Here is a 21,371-nt window from a genome sequence, read left to right on the forward strand (position 1 = left end):
TCACTGACTTATTGAATGACTGAGCAGATCTGGCCTCCCACTGTTTCCTGGAGTTGAGATGGACAGCCTTGCTGATGGATAGAAACATGGTGAACACTAGAGGTAGGAGCTACTAGTTGAACAAAGCATCTATTGTTGAATATTCCCTGGAATTTGGCCATACTTTAGAGACTATGTTGAAGTGCAGTCTTGGTGTTCTAATATTAAGTAGTATGATGGTAGATAAAAAAGTAGAGGTAGATAATTGTGAAAAATCAATGATTTGCTTCCAGGAAATATAACTGAACTTGTGTGTACTGTGAGTCTCTTGGAGAAAGTGGACTGTGGGGTAATGAGGACAGTCTTCCCAGCAAGAAGCCATTTGATTCTGTGCAGATTTGTTCCATTTTTCCACAATCTTCGAGGTGGCCAAGGAGCGGCCATACTTTTACCTACCTCATCTAGAGTAAAAACAGGTTTCGTTTATTCATTTTGTGAAATGGTACTGGTAGTGCAACTCTTCATGTTGACATGTCTCACCTCAACAGCTGTTATGTGACCAGAAGTTGGGTTCAGAGGTACAGTATATTTGACCTGGTAAAGGTGAAATTCACACAGACGCAAAAAACCACACACTGCTCCTTTCAGTAGCTTCTTATAAAAACATATTTTAAAATAGTATGTATTAGACTACCTGAAACACCCATGAGGAAAGGAGCAAATGGGAAAATCACATGTTTTAAAATCCTCATAAATATCCAAGTCAGTGGAAGGTAAACTCCCATCATTCTCCAAACATGAACCGCAAAACCAGAACTGAACAAATAAACTTTTCACCATCCACAGAGGGCACATGGTGCGAATGATGAACTATCTAACTCTCACATTGAAGAGTGACACATAAAATATGTGGTAGTTTTTAAAGACATCACTTAACTAGTTTAATTTGTGTTTGATTGTCACCGTGCTCACATATGCAAGCAGTTTTCTCCCAAATCATGGAGCAAGTAGCCTGCATTCCGAAGTTTATGGAAGACAATTCCCTCTTTCCTCATATCTGCCTGGGTCATATCACAGACTGGCTCTAAACTTTGGAAAAATGTGTTTTTTCTGAGATCTCAAAAATTGATTTATTGGAACACACCCACTTGAGGACAAACCATTTTTTGAGTGTCCATTAAAATGCAGCTGTTAGGTATCGGAAGCCAGTGTAAATTAATTACGTCCTGTTTAATGGTTGTGTTTAAAACACCAAGAAAAGACTGTAGGAAAGACCTTATTAGAGAAGTTTTATGATATGGCCAATAGCTACGAATAGAAAATAGAAAATACTTACAGAATTTACGAATTTAAGTCTCTACCCCAGTCACATTGTAGTGGATTTAAACATGTATCCTACAATTTTATCTTATGGGAAACAGAATCAATTCCTTTATCCTATGTAGTTTTTCAGTTTTCTCTCTTGTTTTCCTGATTAGTATAAAAAAACATACCTCAGTACAAGTCACAGAATTATTTATGAGACCTTGCAAAAAGGACGTTTTAGCCTATTTTAAATGTGCTTCATTATAGGCTGTTTACAATTGGTGCAATTTAATGAGAAATTGTTTCCAGTTGTTGTCCTTAAGGCATAGGGTATTTGTCTTAATACCCTTAGAAATTACTTGAAACCATTTCTTTAGGAACACAAAAAAAAGAATGTAACTCTGCAGACAGTCGCCAAAGAAGTGTGGTTAGAGAGCAACCATCACTATATAGTAGACCATCTCAATCTTACCATCTCTCAAGGACATGAATTCACAATTATTCATTTAACTTTTTGTGTTGCATGTAATATAGTTCTATCCTTTCTTAGATTATAACTTTGGAAACAGAAATATTACATCAAATTAATTACATACAGATTCACATTCACATTTTAAAAATATATGACTTTGTTCCCCTTTTCTGTCTCAACATCCTCCTTCATCTCTCAGTTTAATTTGCAGGAGGGCAGTAAAATCAGCACACAATTACAAACTAAAATCAAAGGCTGCCCTGTGGGTTGCTCTTTGACGACCTGGGTGAAGAACTATTTTCACAGCTGGAGAGTTAAAACTGTGTGTCTGGCAGATTTCTACTGCAGCCAGACCCATGACCTCCTCCTGTAGGGTGAGGTACAACTGGATAATTCTAATGACCTTCATTGCAACAGCATCATAATAGCCTACTGGTACTAACAGCCAATTCTGTGTACCTTCAACAGTGAAATAATGTATTTAATAAACATAATACATGTCTCATTTAAAAGATTTTGGTGTACCAAATAGTACAATAAAAACATTAAAAAGACATGAACCAGCTTTACTTTTTAATTAAATTTGTTCTCCCATACTTTGATAAAGTAGATACTACAAATAGATATACATACTGTATCATTACAGATTAGCATAATGTATAACATTACTATAAATTCTTGTGTACAACACAATAGACTGATAGTTTTTGCATGTTTTGACCAATGAACTTCACTGCTGATAGACATAAAGAAATCTGCTTTAAACTGTCATCAAAATATAAAAAGTATAATAAAGAAATCTGACGTAATTCTGGTATGAAAGCACTGCCCTGTCCATGCAGATATGCATCCAGTGTAAAAGAAGCCTCATATATTTTTTGAATAAACCTATTTTCTTCCAATTTTTATAAATTGCTCTTGAAAGATATTTTACTATATACTCTGCCTGCTGTTTTTTTCATTTGCTGTTAAAGCACAAAGCAACACGTCTTGACAGCAACAGCTTTTGGCCAATATCTAAAGGGAATTAAAACCCTCTTGGGGACCTTTTTTTCTTTCTTTCAATCTTCTGCACAATTTTTTTTTATCCCTCTCTGTATAGAATGTCTGTATGTGCTGTAATAGTATCCTATGTGCGGCCAGCAACGCCTGGTCAGAGAAATCACTTGTGGTTTGACTCTACTCACTGGCTCCCATGAGAACCACCCCAAATGAGAACCACCTATGAATTTCCAGACCCCCAGTTCCAAAGTTCCAATAACAACTTTCTAGCTCCAGGCTGGGTTTTCTAGTTAAAAAACATTTTTTCCCTTCTCTTCTTGTGCTCTGTTTATTTTTTTAATCCACATTTGTCACTTTATTAATAAAATTCCACAAGCCGTGGTCCTCACAAATCTGCATGTGAGAAAACATGTACCGTACCTCCCAGACACAAGTGACTGTGTGTCTGTTAATGGTTACATTTGGATATACCACTGTCCTCCCTCAGTCTTGTCTTTTTCTCACAGTACGTATACATATGTGGCCTTTGAGTCTGTACCCAGGTGATTCTTGGCCAGGCACTTATATGTGCCAGAGTCTGAGGCTGTGGGCCTCTGAATGATAAGTGTGCCCTGAGGGTGGAGCAGTTCGCTACCCATAGGCCGACCCTGTTCTGCCGCTGACAGAACTGAATGATCAGGCAGCTCCCAGGTGATCTCTGGCTTGGGCATCCCAATGGCGGCACAGTTGAGCTGAATAGGTGTCCCGGTCACTGCCTTCACACTAGGAGGTGGTCCTGTTGTAATCCGTGGAGGGTAGGCGATGATAATAACAGGGACAGTGAGCACAGCCTCCCCAGCATTGTTCCGAGCTCTGCAGATGTAGTTCCCTCTGTCGTTGAGAGTGGTATCGTGAATAACCAAAGTACCATTCACTAGTAACTGGTAGCGCCCGAGGACTTGAGGCAGAGTAAGAGTGTGGCCACTGGGAATGGTCCAGTAGATTCTGGGTCTGGGACTTCCATCAGATAGACAGTGAAGGAAGAGAGGTTCTCCAGACACACTGCGTATGATGCCCTTAGGCCTTGTCAGGATGTAAGGCTTCTGCCCAACATCCAAAATTATTAGCTTCTCTATGTAGCCCATGGAATTCCTGGCACCACAGCGGTACTTCCCAGCATCCTCTTTGCGAGGGTTGTAGATTACTAAAGTCCCATCATTACCTAGGTGGTGGTGAGAGCCATGGTCAAGTTCACCAGTAAACTGTGTTCCATTAGGCAAAGTCCAAATGATCTCTGGCATTGGGTGTCCATCAGCAGAGCAGTTCAGAACTGTGGTTTTCCCAATCTGAGACACAATACGTTCGTTGAAGGGGTTCTTGAAGATCGGCCTTCGGAGCATACTGGTCACCTCCAGCTGCACTACCATTACTGCCTCGCCACCGTCATTTCTCGCCATGCAAATAAACTCTGCTGTATCAGTTGGCCGCACGTTACGAAACTCTAATGTCCCATTATGGTGGACCTTAATCCTGCTGCCAAAGTATGGTGCTGTCAGAAAGATGTTATCAGGCATAATCCAAGTGATACTAGGAGTGGGATCACCCTCAGCCTTACAGTCTATTAATTTCCTGGAAAATTTAGCAGCTACATCTTTGATTACAGTCCTGTTTTGCCGGTAGCCATTGATCACTGGTGGATTCCCATCTATATCGAGCTTGTAGACTTTTCTATTTTCTCCAGCAGGGTTGCGAGCTATACAAACATACTCCCCAGCATTGATAAGTTTCACATCCCTGATATCCAGAGAGCCATTGACATGCATTAGGTAACGTTCATTAGATGCTGCAATTACATCGTTGGTGGGGAGCATCCACAGGATCTTGGGTTTGGGTTCCCCAAGTGCTTCACAGTCAAAGCGGATGTTCCCTCCAGGCGTCACCCTGGCATAGGTCTGGCTGGGTGGACGTATCCTGGGGGCAGCGGTCACCACGCTGATATGTACATGCATCTCATCCTTGCCCACCTGGTTCTCCGCATAGCAGGTGTAGTCCCCTTCCTCTGACATACCAACCTGGGGAAGCATGACACAATGATGTAAATCTTTTCAAAAGATTTTTATGTTTCATGGATGAAGATGACATTGCATACCTGGTTTAGGTAGAGCGTTCCATTGTCAAAAAGAGTATAGCGCCTTGCTCGTCCTCCTCCACTGCTGGCATCAGACTGAAGAGCGCTGTTGACCACTGTACCATCTGGTAGACCCCAGGAGATCTCTGGCTTTGGTGCTCCTGAGGCTTTACAGTCGACTTTAAAGTCATTACCATACGGTACCTGCTTCTTTCCATAGAGCTTAGGCTCTATCTTGGCTGGCTTCATTGACACACTGACCCTCATGAGTTGGAGATCATCACCAATTTTGTTTCGTGCCACACAGAGATAGTCTCCAGCATCTTTATCACTCACACTGCTAACAATAAGAGTACCATTATCCAGGACCTGAATTCTGCTGCCCATCCTGCAGAAATACATGACAGAAAATTAGAGAGACTTAGCATTTGGGGAGGACAATAAAGCCTGATTAAATACCATGGAGCAGCATTTACTATAGTGCAGGACAAGGACAAATAACACATATACCCACCCGGTGGGCTATGCTTTTTAAGAGCTATGCAAGAACTTATGGTAATATATCCACCGAGGAGTTCATATAGTGTATATAGTATCTATCTGTTTGTGTTGTCACCAACTTATCTTGAATAATACTGGCCTGATGGCATGAATTTTGCTGTGCACTCTAAGAGGAAGAAACAAGTTGTTTTATAATGTATGTACTGTACATTACTTTGAGAAAAACTGAATTCAGTAAATTTACATTCTTAATCATTCTACAAAAACTGTGTCTTGTGCTTTCACACATCACAGTCATGTCCATAATAACAGTGAATAATTTTTATATTACTGCATTAAAATAAAGGGCCATGAAAACAACAACATAAAAGAAAACACTAATGAGAACATTGTGGTTGCAAAGAAATGTTCAAATAGCTCAAAATGAACACTAACAGCAGAAAACTAAATTGAATACTTATACCAAAAAAAACATGTACAAAAATTCAACAGGGAGGTTGAAGAGACTAAAGATTTTATGAACTGACCAGTAAGCCGAGCCAAGGCCTTGGCAATTAATTGAAAATCACTAGCACTGCATTGTCATGTGTTTCTTGAAAACGCAGCTTCCTCAGCTGCTTTTTCTCTGATGTTGCATGCATAGAGGGAGGCCATACAAATTGTTTACAGATACACTTATAGCCTAATGGTGTTGCATTTTCATGAGACCAAAATTCAATAAAATGAAGATGAAATTCCCTCAGATCTGAGTGAGCTATTGTGCCTTCCAAGTTCCTTCTTTTTTCTCATTGAGGCTTTAATCATTGTATGTATTGTATGTTTTCATTCTGATTAGCCATAACCCAGTATGGAAAAGCTATCTCTGATTCCAAAATGTATGGGATGAGTAACAATCACATAAAACACTGCCTTGATTATTCTGTACTTTAGGTGGATAACCCAAATGGTCAATGCAGGAAACCAAAAATGAGGACATACAGAAACCTTTGACTAACATTTTAAGATGAAAGCAGAAATATTTCACAGAGAATGATCCCTTAAGACTTGAGTATCCTCAAGCTGTGCTGAAGAGCTCAGCTGTTGTCCAAGTGTGCCTGTTTCCAATTAAAGTTAGATTTGCAAATTCCTAGACTTTAGGTGCTTAGTGCATGAATGGAGACTTATTACTAAATTCTAAAGTGAAGAAGTAGACTCTTCTGAAAACAATAACATTTATTTTAGCAAGTTCTGCACAGCCATAAAACTGTTAAGAAATGTTTTATCTATTTTGTCCAAAATGTCTGTTTGAGCTTTTACTGATAAGTTCGCTAATAATGCTACCATTTGCTATGCTACCATTTTTCTTCTGTGCATTACTGCCACTGATCAAGGCATTTTTACCTGTGCCACTGGTCCACCACAGCTTTAGAGGGCAGCCTCCAGATGATCCTGGGTTTAGGATCTCCTGTAGCTAAGCAGTTTAGTCTCAGCTGGTCCCCAAAGAACATCTCTGTCATGCGCTGGGATGTTTCTACTATTTGAGGTGCAGACTCCTGCCTCTCTACTGTTAGAGTCACCACCCTTCTCTCTGAGCCAGTAGAGCTGGTTGCAATACATTCATATTTCCCGCTGTCTGCTGGAGTTACATCCTTAATGTGTAGGGTTCCATTCACATACACTGATATCCGCGTGGTACTGATAGGTCTGTTAGATCGTACCATTGACCCGTCATGGATGACCCAGTGAATAGTAGGCTGAGGGCTGCCTTGGCCAGTACAGGGTAGCCACAAGTTGTTGCTTACACCAGCTTTCACCTGCTGCCGTTTCTCCTCCACGATGCCTGGGGGAGCTGCCACCACCTGCAGTCGGACTGTAGCAGTATCAGCTCCAGCTGGGTTACTGGCGATGCATTTGTAATGACCTCTGTCATAAACAGACACCTGCTCAATGACCAGAGTCCCTTCAGCAGATACTGATACCCTTCCCTTCTGTATGTTTTGACCCCTGACCTGGGTTCGGTTGGCCAGGATCCAGGATATCATGGGTGTGGGCCGACCCTCTGCATTACATTTCATCTCCACAGTGTTTCCTGCATGAGACTTTATCTCACGCATTTTTGGCTCCAGGATGCGTGAGGGGTAGGCCACCACAGAGAGGGTAACAAGAAGTTTATCTGATCCATGATCATTCTCAGCTAGACAGAGGTACTGGCCACGGTCCCTAATGTTGGCATTCTGGATCAACAGCGTGCCATTGCTCAACACCTCAAACTTGCCCATCCTCCCCATAATGGTAACGGTGCTTCCTGAAGGAGAGAGAAAGAGAATACATAACATCATCCAAAAGCAATATACATTACTCAAACAAATACAAATTCAAAACTACTGAAAAAACATCAACTGTAGTGTTACTTTAGGTTACTTCTTAAAACTCACTTCCTCTCCTATTGTGATTTTAATTTTCTTTATTACCATTTGTATTGTTTATTTTGTTCTTTTTGATGTTTTCTCAGTGTTTTTGTTTGAGTAGTTGCTATGTTTTTAAAAATGCCATATAAACACAATAAACACCATAAGTTCATAATAAAACAGACAAGGAGTATACACAATTTCTTTATGACAATGTCATGACCAAATACAGTATTTCGGGACCCCTTTGTCAACTTAAACAATCAACATGGTGCTCTCTGAAATCTGAACAATATTAGTTGCCTCACTGATTTTCATTTACTTAGCATTACCATTCCTAGATATACAGCTGCGCCTGAAAATAATGAAGAATGTTTTCATGTGGCTTTAAAAATACTTTTACCCAACACCTGAACCTTTTCTAAATGTTTTGTTTTTCTAAATGATAACAATTACTGAAATTGTTTTTATACCTGTGCTTGAGGAGAAGCGTTTCCAGGTTATGGCTGGCTGAGGGTTTCCAACAGCCTCACAAGGCAGGAAAGCATCTGAGTTGGATAACACGGTAAAGCTGGCTGCATTGCCCCCAACTATCTTAGGTTTTGTTGTCATAACCTTTGTAGTGGGTTCAGAGCCAGCAATATTGGCACTTGTAACTTCATTGCCAGTGACATAATTATAAACACTAGAGATGGCATTGTGTGTTTCTATGTTGTTGTATGGGGCAGGGCTGTTGGTGTATCCTTGCTCAGCTGTAAGGATGGTCATTGTGTCAAAGGTAAAGTGTTTATCTGCATTGTCTCTGGCATCACTGCTCTGCACAGTTGGTCTGATTCTCCTCATTGGCGGTCTACGAGTGGTGTGACTATTGTTCCTCTGTGTTGGCGGTCTGATGTTACTCTGGACTCTGGTCCGAGCTGTTGTGTAAGGCCCTTTTGTGGTAGTTGGCATGAATGTGGTAGTGGGGGTTAATGTGGTTGAGGGGATCAAAGGTATCTTGGTTGTAGTATAGGCTGGTAAACTGCTAGATGTGCTCCAGTCAAATTTCTCATATAAGTCAGTCTCCTCCTTTGACGTTTGGTCAGTGGAAACAGCTATTGCGGTTCTATCTTCTTTCCTAGATGGTGTGTTCAGGGGCTTGTAGAGTGAAACAGCTCGTTGTGGTAGTGAGGTTGTCTCCATTGTAGTTTCCATAGTTGTTACCACTGTAGTTAAAGCCTCAGTTGTGGTAGCAGAGTGTAATTTAATGATTGCAGGTTTCTTGAAGGGTCTCCTGCCCCTAAAGGGCCTCCTCCTCCGTCCTTGCCGTCCTCTTGTCCCACCAGGTTTCTGTCTGATTACATACCAATTATCAGGTAGTCCCCCAGACCCAGATGATATGGTTTCATCAGGATTTTCCCTTAAAGGTGGTTTGACAGTGGGTGGGGAAGGTAGAGTCTGTGATTCTGGTGGTATTTCAGCAGTGGTGGCAGACTTGGAGTAATAGGATGGGTTGGTAGTAGTTAGATGGTGAAAGCTGGGTCCCGATGTTGTGAACTCAAAATCTGGAGAGGACAAATCTCCATAGTCATCATCTAATGAGCCCTCTTTGTTCCCTGTGTGTCTGGATGGAGACAGAGTCTCAGGTTCAGTCAGTGAGTTTGCGGTGGTGGTGGGCATAGCAGCAGGAGTTGTGGTTAGGGTCACTGTTGTAGTTTGAGCTGTAGTTGAGGTTTTTTGGGTGATAAATGGCCTCCTTAGCCTGTCCAGTATCTTTTCTCTTTCTCTGCCTCCAAACAGCCTGTTCCACGGAATTCTTCCACGAATAACCTTAGAGGCAGTTGTAGTTGTAGTAGCCGCGGTGGAGATTGACGGTTCTTTATTTGTGGTAAAAAATGGATCGAATGTAGGGTCAAACTCAGGGGCATCAGCAGAGGTTATGTAGCCACTGGAAACCTCTGGCCTAGACTCGTTATGGGTGAAGGGGGCATTTGAAGTTATGTAATCGTTTGTGTTCGAAGCTGCAGGTTTCTGTGTTGAGGCAGGTCTCTCTGTTCTGTGTAAAGATGAACTGGAGGAACCTGTTGGTGTGACCAACTGCAGATCAGTGGGTGCTGTCTTCTTTTTGTCTTCATCACAGTCAGAGTCTAAGGGAACAAAGGAAAAGGAAACACAGATGCACAGAATAAAGAAAGAAGAACACACTGAACAATGAAGCAAAACATTTAACAATGGCTGTTTGCTTACAAAACAAGGTTGCTTACCTGTGGTCAGTTCAATTCTATATGGCACTGTGGCATTCCCTTCCTTCTTCACTGAGGGTTGTTTAAGTTTATTGATGAGGGACTGTATGTCAGTGATCCTGTTGGGTTTAATGATCCTCCTGCGGCCTTGGAAGGTCCTCCTGCGCCCCCCTCCTCTGCTGCTCTTGTGTGGGATGATATGGATCTGCTGCTGGGAGATGATGGTGGATCCTGCAGGCAGGCGTGGGGATTTGATTGTTTGGGTGGTGTGGAAGGTTATCTCATCTTGCTGTCTCTCTGTGGTGGTGATGGCTGTGAAAGTCGTCTGGCTTTCTGGGTCTGTGGATGTGTGAACGACTAGCTCCACTGGGCCTGGGCCATCCCTCATTGGAGTGACATTAGGGTCTGTGGTAAATGAGAGCGCCGCCCCAGTGGATGTCTCTGGCTCTGCTGGTTGTTCGCCTGAGAACTGGAGCTGAGTTTCTTGGGTCGTGTCTGTCACAGTAAGTTGGAGAGTGACTGGGTGCCTGTTTGTAGTTTTTTCCAGGGCATAAAATTCAGTGGTCTCACCAAAATTAGAAAGGCCTGTGTTGTGTGAAATTGTGTTATAAGTTGTAACTGCATCATTCTGACTTTCACTCCTTTCTTTTGGATTATGTATGAATGTGGACTTGTTTGGTGTAGAATCTGACTGCATGTATGACTCTGTTGTTGGTGTGTTTGTATTTTCTGTCACTTGACTTAAATCAATGTGATTGCTGACTGTGGTTTCCATGCCAACAGTTTGATGTGCCCCTGTTACTACATTACTACCCTGACCTGTTTGTGTGGATATTATAGTGTCAGGCTGCCTGTTCTCTTGCCCAAATGTTCTACCTTTCTGTGGATTATCTGTAGTTGGTTTGACTATCCTTGGCACAATGATGAGATGATCTTCATTATGATCCTCACCAGAGCCAATTTCACCATAACCAGAAAGACCAATGTTTGAGTCTTCATATTTTACACTTTCTTTCTCTGTGTCAGTTTTCATTCTTGAGCCATCTCGAGCCTTTTTCATAAATTCAGCAAATTTCTTTGGGTCCACTTTCCTGGAAGCTTTACCAAAGACCCTACTACTCCAGATGCGTCTGTTGCTGACTGGCCCCCTCCTCTCTTTCTGTCCCAGTCTATCTCCAGCTCCTCCTCTACCCTGTGACCTGTGTCTGGGGTAAGGCCGATCTGAGGTGATGGTTCTGGATTCCTGACTAGTTCTGTCAGAGGGACTGGAAGAGGGGATCTCATTTAGGATGACTGTGTTTTCAGTCAAACTAGGGTCAACCTTGTCCTCCATTTCCATCCCTGATCCCTCATTGTTCAAAAATGTTACTGTCTTAGATCTTTCTTCAGTCACGGTCACCTGAGACACGAGCAGGTCAACTCCCAGGTGATTAGCAACCAGACACCTATAAAACCCTCTGTCCCTCGCTGTGAGACCCTGGATCAGCAAGGTTCCATTCTCATACACTTTCCTGTTCCCATGAGACTTGTCCAGTACTGAGTGGTCAGGGAGTATCCACTGGACCGAGGCCTCAGGACTCCCTGTGGAGCTACAGTCAAAAACCAGATTTTCACCCAGTTGCCGTGAGAATTGGACACCGTTGACCTCCACTTCTTCCACATCAGGGGACAGAACTGTCACTCGAAAGATGAGGATATCTGCATCCAGGTAGTTTGTGGCAATGCACCGGTAGAGGCCTGTGTCGGAGGCATCTGCAACCCGTAGCGTGAGCTTCCCTTCAGCAGTGATTATGATTCTCCTGTCCTCACTGGAGTAAGGAGCTCTGACCTTACTTCCGTCAGGTAAAATCCACTCCAACAAAGGCTTTGGCTCACCCTGGATTTGACAGTTCAACTGTGCCATACCACCTATGTTATAAAACAAAATAAATATTTTATTACAGTAATTATTGCTTTCAAGATATTTTTTGTCTTTTGAGTTCTGACATTTATATTTACAATGCTCCCTGTTTTGGCAATTGAAATGCTCAGAAGATGTTTATGCATCAGTTAAGAATTTAATTAAAGGTAGATGTAGACTGAAGTGAAGGTCCTATCACCTATCAGATAATTTATTAAGCATTAATCTCTAACTCCCACCTGTAAGTACAGTGTACTCAGTCTTGGTTTGATTATCTCGCTTGATCATGGTCCAGGAATAGCGGTCCCTCTTAGGTGATGTGTTTTCCACACGTAAGTTGACCACAGACTGGTACTTAATGTGCAGAGTAGAGAAAGTGGTAGTAGTGCGGTCAAGCTGAAAGTTCACTTCTCCCTGCATCAACCATGCAGGGGAAGCTTTAATGTCAGCCTCAATGTTTGTGTGAATTCCTTCCTCTCCCACCTTTGTTTTCATCTGATTATACCGGTACACCATTTCTGGGCTTCTGGACAGCATTAAGCCTCTCTCCAGTCTCATGGGAGAGTCACTGTAGGTGGCCAGGATCTGCCAGAGCTGCTGTATATGTTCATAGTCAATGTTACACACCAAATATGTAATTATGCCAGCGGTAATCATGGTGACATTGTTTCCCTCCTCCTCCTCCAAGGTTTGTTTCAGGTTCTCAAAAGTAGAGGGCCTCTGGACAGTGCAGGATAGACTGGCATCACTGTGAAACTGGTCAGTCAGGTTTATATGTATGGAGCCTAATGGGGCAATGAAGTCCTTGGGGGAAACTGGAGTAAAGTCCCCCTCATCCAGGCTGATGTTTTTCTGCTTTAGATGAGGTTGGATCCAGGGTTTGGTACAAGTGAAGGCATCACTGGGGAGAAGGGACAGAGGTCCGTTGTGGTAAGGGGCAGGATTTTCACAAACAGGACACAGCTGGCCTCTCGGATATCTCCTGTCTCGCTTGCATTTCAGCACCCCTGGAAATATTTAAATCAAGTGGTGTAGTGTTTAGTTGGTTGCATGTAAGAGAAGAACATTAACAGTTTCCACATTATGGGCCAGCCAAACCAAAACTGATCAGCAAAACTTGTGAACCAGAAAAGACAATCATCACCATACAGAATTGTAATTTATAAGTTTTTACATTAGCCAAGTCATGAATAAAATGTATAACTTTTGTTCTTCTGTGTCTTTGGTATTTTCTGTAGCCCTCATGATGAGAAGAAGATATGATCTCTGCCTCCAGTGATGTCTCTGCAAAGATTTATAGTTTCCCTTGGATATGTCTTTCATGCTTTGGATACAATCCCATGCATTATTAGTTTGCAGGAGAAAAAACATACCACTTTAAAAGTCTGAGTAGAATAACCTATTAAAGTACTAATGCAGTTAGCAACTTTAATAGATTAAGTTTAGATTAAGAAATATTCCTTCATTAAGAAAGAAGGGGTTCTCTTCCCTTGTTAACATGCTACAACTTTACACCTCTCTAAATGCTTCCACACTCTTCCAAAGCAAACACGCACTCCTCACCTGTGTTCCTCTGTGCCCACACTGAGAACCACTTCATACGGCAATCACATATCCATGGGTTGCCATGAAGGAAGAGGTTCTCTAACCGGCTGCAGCCTGAGAAAATATCTGCAGGCAGAGTGGTGAGGAGGTTGTCTGACAGGTGGATGTTTCTTACTGAGGACACCTTGAACACCTGGCTGTGTCTCAGTGTGATGAATGTGTCTGGGTGGAGTTGCTGGAGGTGGTTACCCTCAAGATGGACCAACTGTAGGTTGGTTAGGCCATAGAAAGCCTCTGGGCTGATGAACTCAATGTGGTTGTGGTCCATGTGGAGTCTCAGCAGACTGTCCAGGCCTTTGAACGTCTCTTTGTTGATTTTCTTTACTTTATTAAAGGACATCTTCAGAACCTGGAAGAGCATGATTGTAAGAGATGTTTGTCAAAACAATGTCTTGTATGACTTAAGACTATTATGTTAACATACAACAGCACGTTATTGAGAGATACCATGAAAAATTATCAATACAGTAGTAAAATTTGAAAATAATTTATTTAGTCTGGAAAAGTGCAAGCCATCAGTTATTGGAAAGCATCCTTTATATAAAATGAATAAAAGTGGAATATAATGCAATCCACTATAAAAGCTGCACAATAATGCTCTCTTTGTGAAGCTTGTCCTCACGTACAAGCATTGAACTAAACCATAGGATGCTGACAGGCTTGTCACGCTACTATGTGCTTTTTATATTCCAGTGCAGTGAATTTGTATTCCAAAATAAGATTTTACCTGTAAGGACTTGAGGTCTTGGAAGGCTCTGTCTTTAATACTGTGGATAGTGTTGCTATGCAGCATCAAGAGCTCTAAATTCTCAAGTCCTGAAAGATCATTTTCTCTCAAGACAGTTATACTGTTGTACCTAAAAGCAGAGAAATGAAAGAGACTTATCAGTTCAAATGTACCACATACAGTAGTATTTTATGGAAGTGAATGAACAATGAAAACAGTCTCATTTAAAGCCCTGCACACCCACACAAGTGTTTTCAATTATTCTTCTGGATTTGACCTCTGCTCAGGTTGAAGATGAGTGGGCTATGCTGGTAAATGATTCATGATGTCACCATAATGCATGTTCTTAAGAAACATGAATAAGTTTAAGTCATCCTGCCCTAACAGGTGAACAGAGTTTGGGAGATGTCAATTAAGTACAGTCTGTACATATCCATACAGTCATGAGAATATGTCTTGTCAGACAAATAAGTGAAAACACCTGTGTAGGTGAATCATAGGTGTGTATTGCCTTTAATGTTGACACGTAGAGTATGAGTGCTGGGTTTGATATTTGTTACTCATTCCAGCTAAGCAATTTGTAATTTTAATCTTCACTCCCTTTGACAGGAAATTAGAAAATATTAATGTTTTTTGTGACTAAGGATGAGACAATATCCAATATCAACTAGTAATTATAATAGTATCTTAATGAAAAATCCTTATAGTTTTGTTTTTTATCACTTTTGTTGGAAGACACAGTAAACACAACAGATTTTTTTTCCAGCATCCTTAAGAGAATTTGGTTTGAAGCATGGAGATACATCAGTTAAAGGTCCTGCACTCCCACATAGGTGTTTTGAGTTGAACTGGCTGATTAGACCTCTCCTCAGGTTTAACTTTCAGTGGGGCTATGTTGGGAATCATGCAAGGTCACCACAGTTAATGTACTAATAAAAATTAATGGTCCAAGTTTTCCCTCCCTAACAGGTAACAAGAGATGGGTATCAGGCACAGACTGTACACTACACGGCCACACAGTCCTGTAGGTGCAATCATACCAAAATGTGCTTCATTTCTGTGAAGAAGGGAGTGTGAGTCTTTCACTTCCGGTCTTGTTTTTCATGGCAGACATTTTGACTTGTCGTGGCAAAAAAAGCACATGTGTTACAAATAATGTTAATGGTGGTTCTGTGTGTCCCAGTAGGTCATGCCACTGAGCTAACATGCACAATAGCAGGGCCTTGGAAATGGCACTCCTAATGGCATTAGGAATGGAATTATTAATGTTATTAATAATGGCCAATCCTGCCATGACATGTCAAAATATCTGCAGTGAAAATGTTATATTCTGGTCTGGTCCTGAGGCAGCAAGCAACAAACTTAATAGCACACTTCCTTTACCACCATCAGGCAAGGTATAGTAAGGTAATTTAACTAAACGTTTATCTTGAGGACAGCCCCACAGCAGGGTGTCAGAATATTTATTTTTATGTTCATTCACACTCAGTTGAAACAGACACAAAACTCCAGCACTATGTTTCAGATTTCTGAGAGGCTAATAGCACAGAAGCTTGCCAGTAGCTACAGGATAGGGCGGGACTTTAGCTCTTCCTTGGCGAAGGGAAGTCAACCAGGGGGCTGATTTCACTGCATCCGTTTTCAGAAGCTGAGAATCCAGAACTGAAGAGCAAGTTGGTAACGTTAGTTGTTGTAAAATTTGCATATAGCTAAAAAGTTTCTAGGTTAGCTAGTTAAGATAGCTATTAGCTATAGCTGATCTTTGCTAATGTTCCCACATTATTGTTTTAGCCTGAGCTAACGTTTTCTTGTTAACGTCCAAAAATCACATTTAAGGTATGCTAACGTTAGCTAAAGTTACTGTTAATGGTAAATGAACAAAATACAAAAATACCTTCATTTATTATTTTATTTATTTTTCTTCTTTTACTACCAGTGATTGTGCATAGCTTATGTTGGTTTGAACCCTGGAAGGCGGTAGCCAACATTGGTTACAGTCTGGTCTAAATCAATCAATAAAACTATTCTTCCCCCAGAGTATCTGCAGTTCTCCAATCTGCTAAAAGGTGGAAAGCAAGCAAAATCTCACCCGAGGTTAATTCTTTCCACAGCTGGCTGGATGTGGTCAGGTATTGCGGTCAGGTATCTGAAGGTGCAGTGCACTTCAGTGGGAACATAGCAGGCGCATGATTTGGGGCAGTCACCGCTCGTCGGCAGCACAGCAGCCAAGAAAAGCAGAGCCTTCAGCAGCCACCTCCACAGGTATGAAGCGCTGCAGGCACACACACTCATTGTGCACGGGGATGGGGCTTCAGCTGCAACGACAAAGGGGACTAGACTTTGTCCTGAAGCATAAATGAAACCCACCTGGTGAGAGAGGAACACCGTGTTGAAGCATTGTTCCGAATAGGAATAACAATGATAGATAGATAGCTAGATAGATAGATAGAACTACAAAGTCATAAAAAGTTGGATTATCGGATAAAGTGGATGAAGGCAACATTGGTGCAACATCTTTTTCTATTTAGCCTAAAACGGAATTTGCATCACTCAGCCTTATACAACTCGTATTCGTAATTATTTGTCTATTTATATATTATTGTTTATAGGCATTATGGAAAGAGGAGAATCATTTCGACAAGAGCACACATAATTAGGATGGTAATAAAGTCAAACGTAGAAAAATATTACACGCAAAATCTTAGTTGATAAATATTCACAATATTTATATATATATAATAGTAATAACTAGCAGAAAACGTATTTTACCCCAGAAAAAAAAGATCTACAGTTTCTCTCACCGCACTTCAACAGCTGTAGAAAACGGAACTGCTGCACTTTTAGGAATGTAAAAACCCTGATGAAAGAGTAAAAGGTCCACATTCAGTTTCAGTAGTTCTCCACTTTGATTCCTCAGATGAGTCCACTGTGTCTGAGGCGCAGAGGGACGGGAGTCATTTCTGTGAGAGCGCCTGCAGCTGAGCGCACACACTGGTCTCCTTCGCCCCTCCTGTAATCTGCTGTAATGTAATCCTGGTGTAACTGCAACTATGAAATACTCAGGGAAGTGGTCTGCTGGAAATACCACGCATCTGATAGACTGTTAAACGCCATCAAAAACAAAAACCTTCCTCAACTGAATTGCTGAGGACAAGAGTGGAATTATTAAATGCTGCCAAGACGATAATATCTGACTTACTGAAGAAGTTTTAGAAGTAGGTCATCAAATTGCTTTGCACAGAAGCACAGTTTAGAGGAAGAGTCTAAATGCTTCCCTGATGTGATTTATTAGATATAGCGCCTGAATAATTTTCAGATTTCTGCTTGATCTTGGCTCTCTATTATAATAATAAATAGTACATGATTAAATTTGGACATGCTATGACAAGTGCCCCAAGCTTGTCTGCACCACAGACTCTTGGGTAAACCCTCTGTCAGATGAAAGCACCATTCAGTCAGATGGTCAAGGACAAATGTGTTACAGATTAGCTCCATAAGCATTTTACTTTCTTCTCTCCCATCAAATGGGCCATTTAAATTTTTTTTTTTTATTTGTGTATTTTGCTTCTGATAAAAACCACAAGCCAACCATCATTCCAGGCATGTGGGGGTTAGTTTCTTTTTGTCTTTTTCCAAAATCCAATTCTTGTTTTGTTGAATTCCAAGAGTCCCTCTGTGCCCACAAATCAGCATATTTAGAGGTGTAGACTTTTCCTTCACATTCTGCTGATAGTAGTATGTACAGTAACTGTATCAAATACACATGTCTGACTTTTTCTGACTTTTACATCCGAGACTTTAAATTGTATAAATAATGGTGCATTCACAGCTGGAAATCTGAAAAAAAAAAAAAAACTTTAAAGGTACATATAGCAGCCCAAATCCCAAAATTTAGTCTCTTGGCATTATCAGTGAATGTACCTTTTTAAATTAGACGTATTTTCCAACATTTTTAGATAAAATAATATAGCCTCCAGCTTTAAGTTTGTATGTCGTCTATTTGTGGGTGACTCACTGACTGTCGCCATCGACATTTTTGAGTCATTCACTTGTAAACAGTACTCATGATACAGAACCCATTAAACCACAACTGCCACAAGCTTTCTTTAAATCATACAATGTGTGTTTTGCCTCCCAAATACTACATGTATTTCCCTCTCACAAAGCTGCTGGTTCACCTCATCCCACATCCACACTGTTAAACATCAACAAACATACACACACTTTGGACACTAATGCAGAGACTCACAACCACACACACACATACACAATTGCACATTTGCAGAGGGGAGATTTTTAGAATGTGCAGTCTTTAGTTACACAGAAGACTGTTAATGACTACAGTATAACCTTTCAGTCATATTCAAACCACAGAGGAATAAGCAAAGTGATCAGATAACTTAATTTCAAATGTGTTAGTGGACTAGTAATTTGCATGGAATGAGGGTTTATGGGAATCCCTTTCATCAATTACTTCAGGTCACAGGCAAGGTTGGTATGTTCCATTGCTTGTGTCATCAATGTTGTTTACTTGAACATCTGGACAACACACTAACACATGTAGACAACAACAACTCTTCTCTTCTCTTCCTCACTAACGACTACATCAGAATTTTTGCTTCGATATATTGTTTCTCACCCAGAAACCAAGAAGTATAATTGGTTTGCTCTAGCTGTTACTGTAAATGAAGTGTAATTCAATAGTCATTGTGCGGGTAAGACAAGTGTTACGCTTGATTGATGAGGAATGACTATTAGCCTAATCCTATATAGTCAGAGGTTTCTCCCAGGCTTGTTGACAGCCACACACATGACTCACTTACCAACTTTTATAACAGTTGGTGTTAGTGATTCTCTATTCTCCTCCTTCCAAGATAATCTTGATACAAACAAGACTTAATTAAATTATGTAGGATTTCATGCCTATTTCTAAACCCTAATTAAAGTGGAATTAATCTGCTAACAGACCAGCATTTTTCTTCTAGGAAGGCACATAGTAGAGTTAATTATGTCTTGAACCAAGTCATCATTATAACTGAAGAGTCAACCTCTTAGAGAATGCGAATTGCAGTGACAAGAGGCTTAGAGGGTTTAGGAGAGGAGATGATGGGAAGAGCAAAGCTTGCAACAGGTTTTGTGAGTGTGTGTGTTTGAATGTGCAGCTATGTGGCCAGTACAATATGATTTGTTTGTTTGTGATTCTGCTGATCACAAAGTTGATTCTAGGCCATTGTTTTTCTTGCCAAAGAAACTGTTTCCCTTTGGCTTTAATTTACTCCAGATGATTGAGTACCACCAGAGCAGCTGTATTATTCTTCAAGCTACAATACTTAAAATGTATGCACCAGGGATTCCTGGTGGTGTTTTAATGGCTTTGATTCTGCAGCATGTTTCTTGACTTAAGGAAATTCCTTATGTTTGCATACACAGTTTATCCCCTCACTGACTGTCTGACAGCGGGAAATGATAAACTGATATTGCTGTCTTCTTCTCTCTACTCTCAGTGTGGGCTAAAGGGAGTGTGGAGGAACGAGTCGACTGTTAAAAGTCACAGCTAGCTGGTAGGCTCTGAGGAATCTGTAGACACATACAGCATTGGCCTCAGCTCCTTGCACTCACTGCTCAGTTATGACTGGGGGCCCACCTCTGTGGGAGGTGAATGACAGGAGTAGTGTGGTTTGGAAAAAATATCACCTTACATGAGACGCTCTTTCAACATCCTTGACATGTTCTCCTCGTGTTCTCTCTTAATAATTCAGCACATGTTATGTTCATCTGTTTTTTTTGTGTTACAGTAATATCGCATTTCTTAATATCTCTCATTAGACACATATTACAGGTATTTGTAATTTACAGTAGAAACTGATTTCCTTGTATATCAGCTGGCTCATAGTTAAAGTTTAATTTGAAATGGTGCTGTGGCTCTTTTGATTAAAAAAAAAAGTTTCTGAATTTAAATGTCATTGTAGTTTATGCGTCTAAACATTGTAGGTGTAATGTCTCTAGCAGCATGTTTCACAAAGTGGTAAACAGAGATGACCTCTTTCATTGTTTGGATAGAGAAGCATAAGCATCAAAGTGACTTTGTATATATGGTACATAAGGGGAGGAAGGGGAGGGAATATTTATTCTTTTTGTAAGCCCATATTTGGGTAGTTTGAGAAAGGGAGGGATTACAAAATGCAAACCAAGCAGACATAGGCCAGCAATTTGTGGGCAGATTGCCAGGAAGTTTGTTTCTTTACTTTGATGGTCCTTGTACCATGAAAAATGCAGAAATGGCCAGCAGGATCAGCTCTGGCTGTTACAATTTGGTTTCTCAACTGTTCAGTCGACCATTCCAGACCAGCATGGGCTGGGAGCTGTCCATCCACTGCCTCATCCAAAATTAGGGTTTTTCCTCTGTTTATTTACCTTTTCTGCCCAAATTGCAGCATAGATTAGCAAAGTCAACTGTTTTTGATGGATGTCACTCTCTATTTTGGTAGAGAGACATGTAACAATGTTCGTTTGATGTGTTGTCTTCTTTATTTATTGAGATGTTCAATGTGTGCTCCTCTCTGACTGTCAAGACAGGAAATAGTTGTTACATGTGGTGTGTCTCTTTTCAGTAGTCTAGCTATAGTTATAGTAGACTAACATACTACCAGTATGGACTAGTAGTGGAACACTAGTGTCTTGTTTGTGGTCGTGGCCATGTGTCACAAATCAGTAATGTGGCTGCAGATCCTCGATGTCCGTAGGGATTGTATGAAGTCCTAAATTGATGTAATGACTCTTGATGACACAAAAAAGTATGGAATGTGTTTATGTTTGTAATGAAATTAAATACAGTCTGTGTTTGTAGTACTGTAGAGTAGTGTGTGTGTGAGTTTGTGTATTGTGAATCCAGTTCCTGGAATTCATTTCTGTGACTTCACTCCTGCACACGCTCTGACTCAGGTTTCATAGACTCTCAACAATACTGATGAAAAGGAGCCCAGTTCTCTTGACACGTCTGATCAATGTAATATTAGTCACACATGTTAACAGCTGTCTGTCTTGAGTCTGATGTGACCTTTGCCCTTTTAGGGTCATGACATGGCATGGTCTGACAAGGCTACAGCAGCTCAGAATATATCTAGCTCAGTCAGATATGTTGTGTACTTGTATTTTTTCTTATCT

At 40.9% G+C, this 21,371-nt stretch overlaps 2 protein-coding genes across 5 annotated transcripts in view; one reads left to right on the forward strand and one right to left on the reverse strand.

Annotated features, from left to right (window-relative positions):
* The window catches only part of aadac (arylacetamide deacetylase), a 78,124-nt gene that overhangs the window by 30,516 nt on the left and 26,237 nt on the right, over positions 1-21,371 (forward strand). Inside the window, exon 1 of one of the 3 annotated variants that reach the window (XM_044202015.1) lies at positions 16,336-16,469. The exons of 1 other annotated variant lie outside the window; for it this stretch is intronic. The gene's annotated coding sequence lies outside the window, so the exon portion shown is untranslated. Of the gene's footprint in view, positions 1-16,335; positions 16,470-21,371 lie in introns of those variants that run through there. One more of the 3 variants, XM_044202013.1, reaches the window with a different exon arrangement.
* Positions 632-17,199, reverse strand: igsf10 (immunoglobulin superfamily, member 10). 2 transcript variants are annotated; one of them, XM_044202001.1, is made up of 10 exons: positions 17,009-17,199; positions 16,297-16,522; positions 14,208-14,337; positions 13,439-13,829; positions 12,115-12,882; positions 9,997-11,883; positions 8,227-9,879; positions 6,747-7,650; positions 4,887-5,253; positions 632-4,809 (listed from the first exon to the last, which is right to left on the reverse strand). In XM_044202001.1, exons 1-10 carry the CDS (start codon positions 17,088-17,090, stop codon positions 3,259-3,261), a joined length of 7,959 nt encoding a protein of 2,652 aa, XP_044057936.1. In that variant the 5' UTR covers positions 17,091-17,199; the 3' UTR covers positions 632-3,258. The 2 variants fall into 2 exon arrangements, with proteins under 2 accessions (XP_044057936.1, XP_044057937.1); XM_044202002.1 differs by having other exon boundaries at positions 16,297-16,574; positions 17,009-17,144.

Source organism: Siniperca chuatsi, linkage group LG7, assembly GCF_020085105.1.
Source record: "Siniperca chuatsi isolate FFG_IHB_CAS linkage group LG7, ASM2008510v1, whole genome shotgun sequence".
Lineage (NCBI taxonomy): Eukaryota > Metazoa > Chordata > Actinopteri > Centrarchiformes > Sinipercidae > Siniperca > Siniperca chuatsi.

What these genes read in the sequence shown, in the direction of transcription:
- igsf10 (XM_044202001.1), bottom strand. Translation starts at nt 17,090, where the DNA reads ATGTGGACCTTTTACTCTTTCATCAGGGTTTTTACATTCCTAAAAGTG. An exon ending in TGAGTACACTGTACTTACAG is followed by an intron (nt 11,884 to 12,114) that starts GTGGGAGTTAGA and finishes TTTATAACATAG; the next exon opens with GTGGTATGGCACAGTTGAAC. An exon ending in GAACGCTCTACCTAAACCAG is followed by an intron (nt 4,810 to 4,886) that starts GTATGCAATGTC and finishes ATGCTTCCCCAG; the next exon opens with GTTGGTATGTCAGAGGAAGG.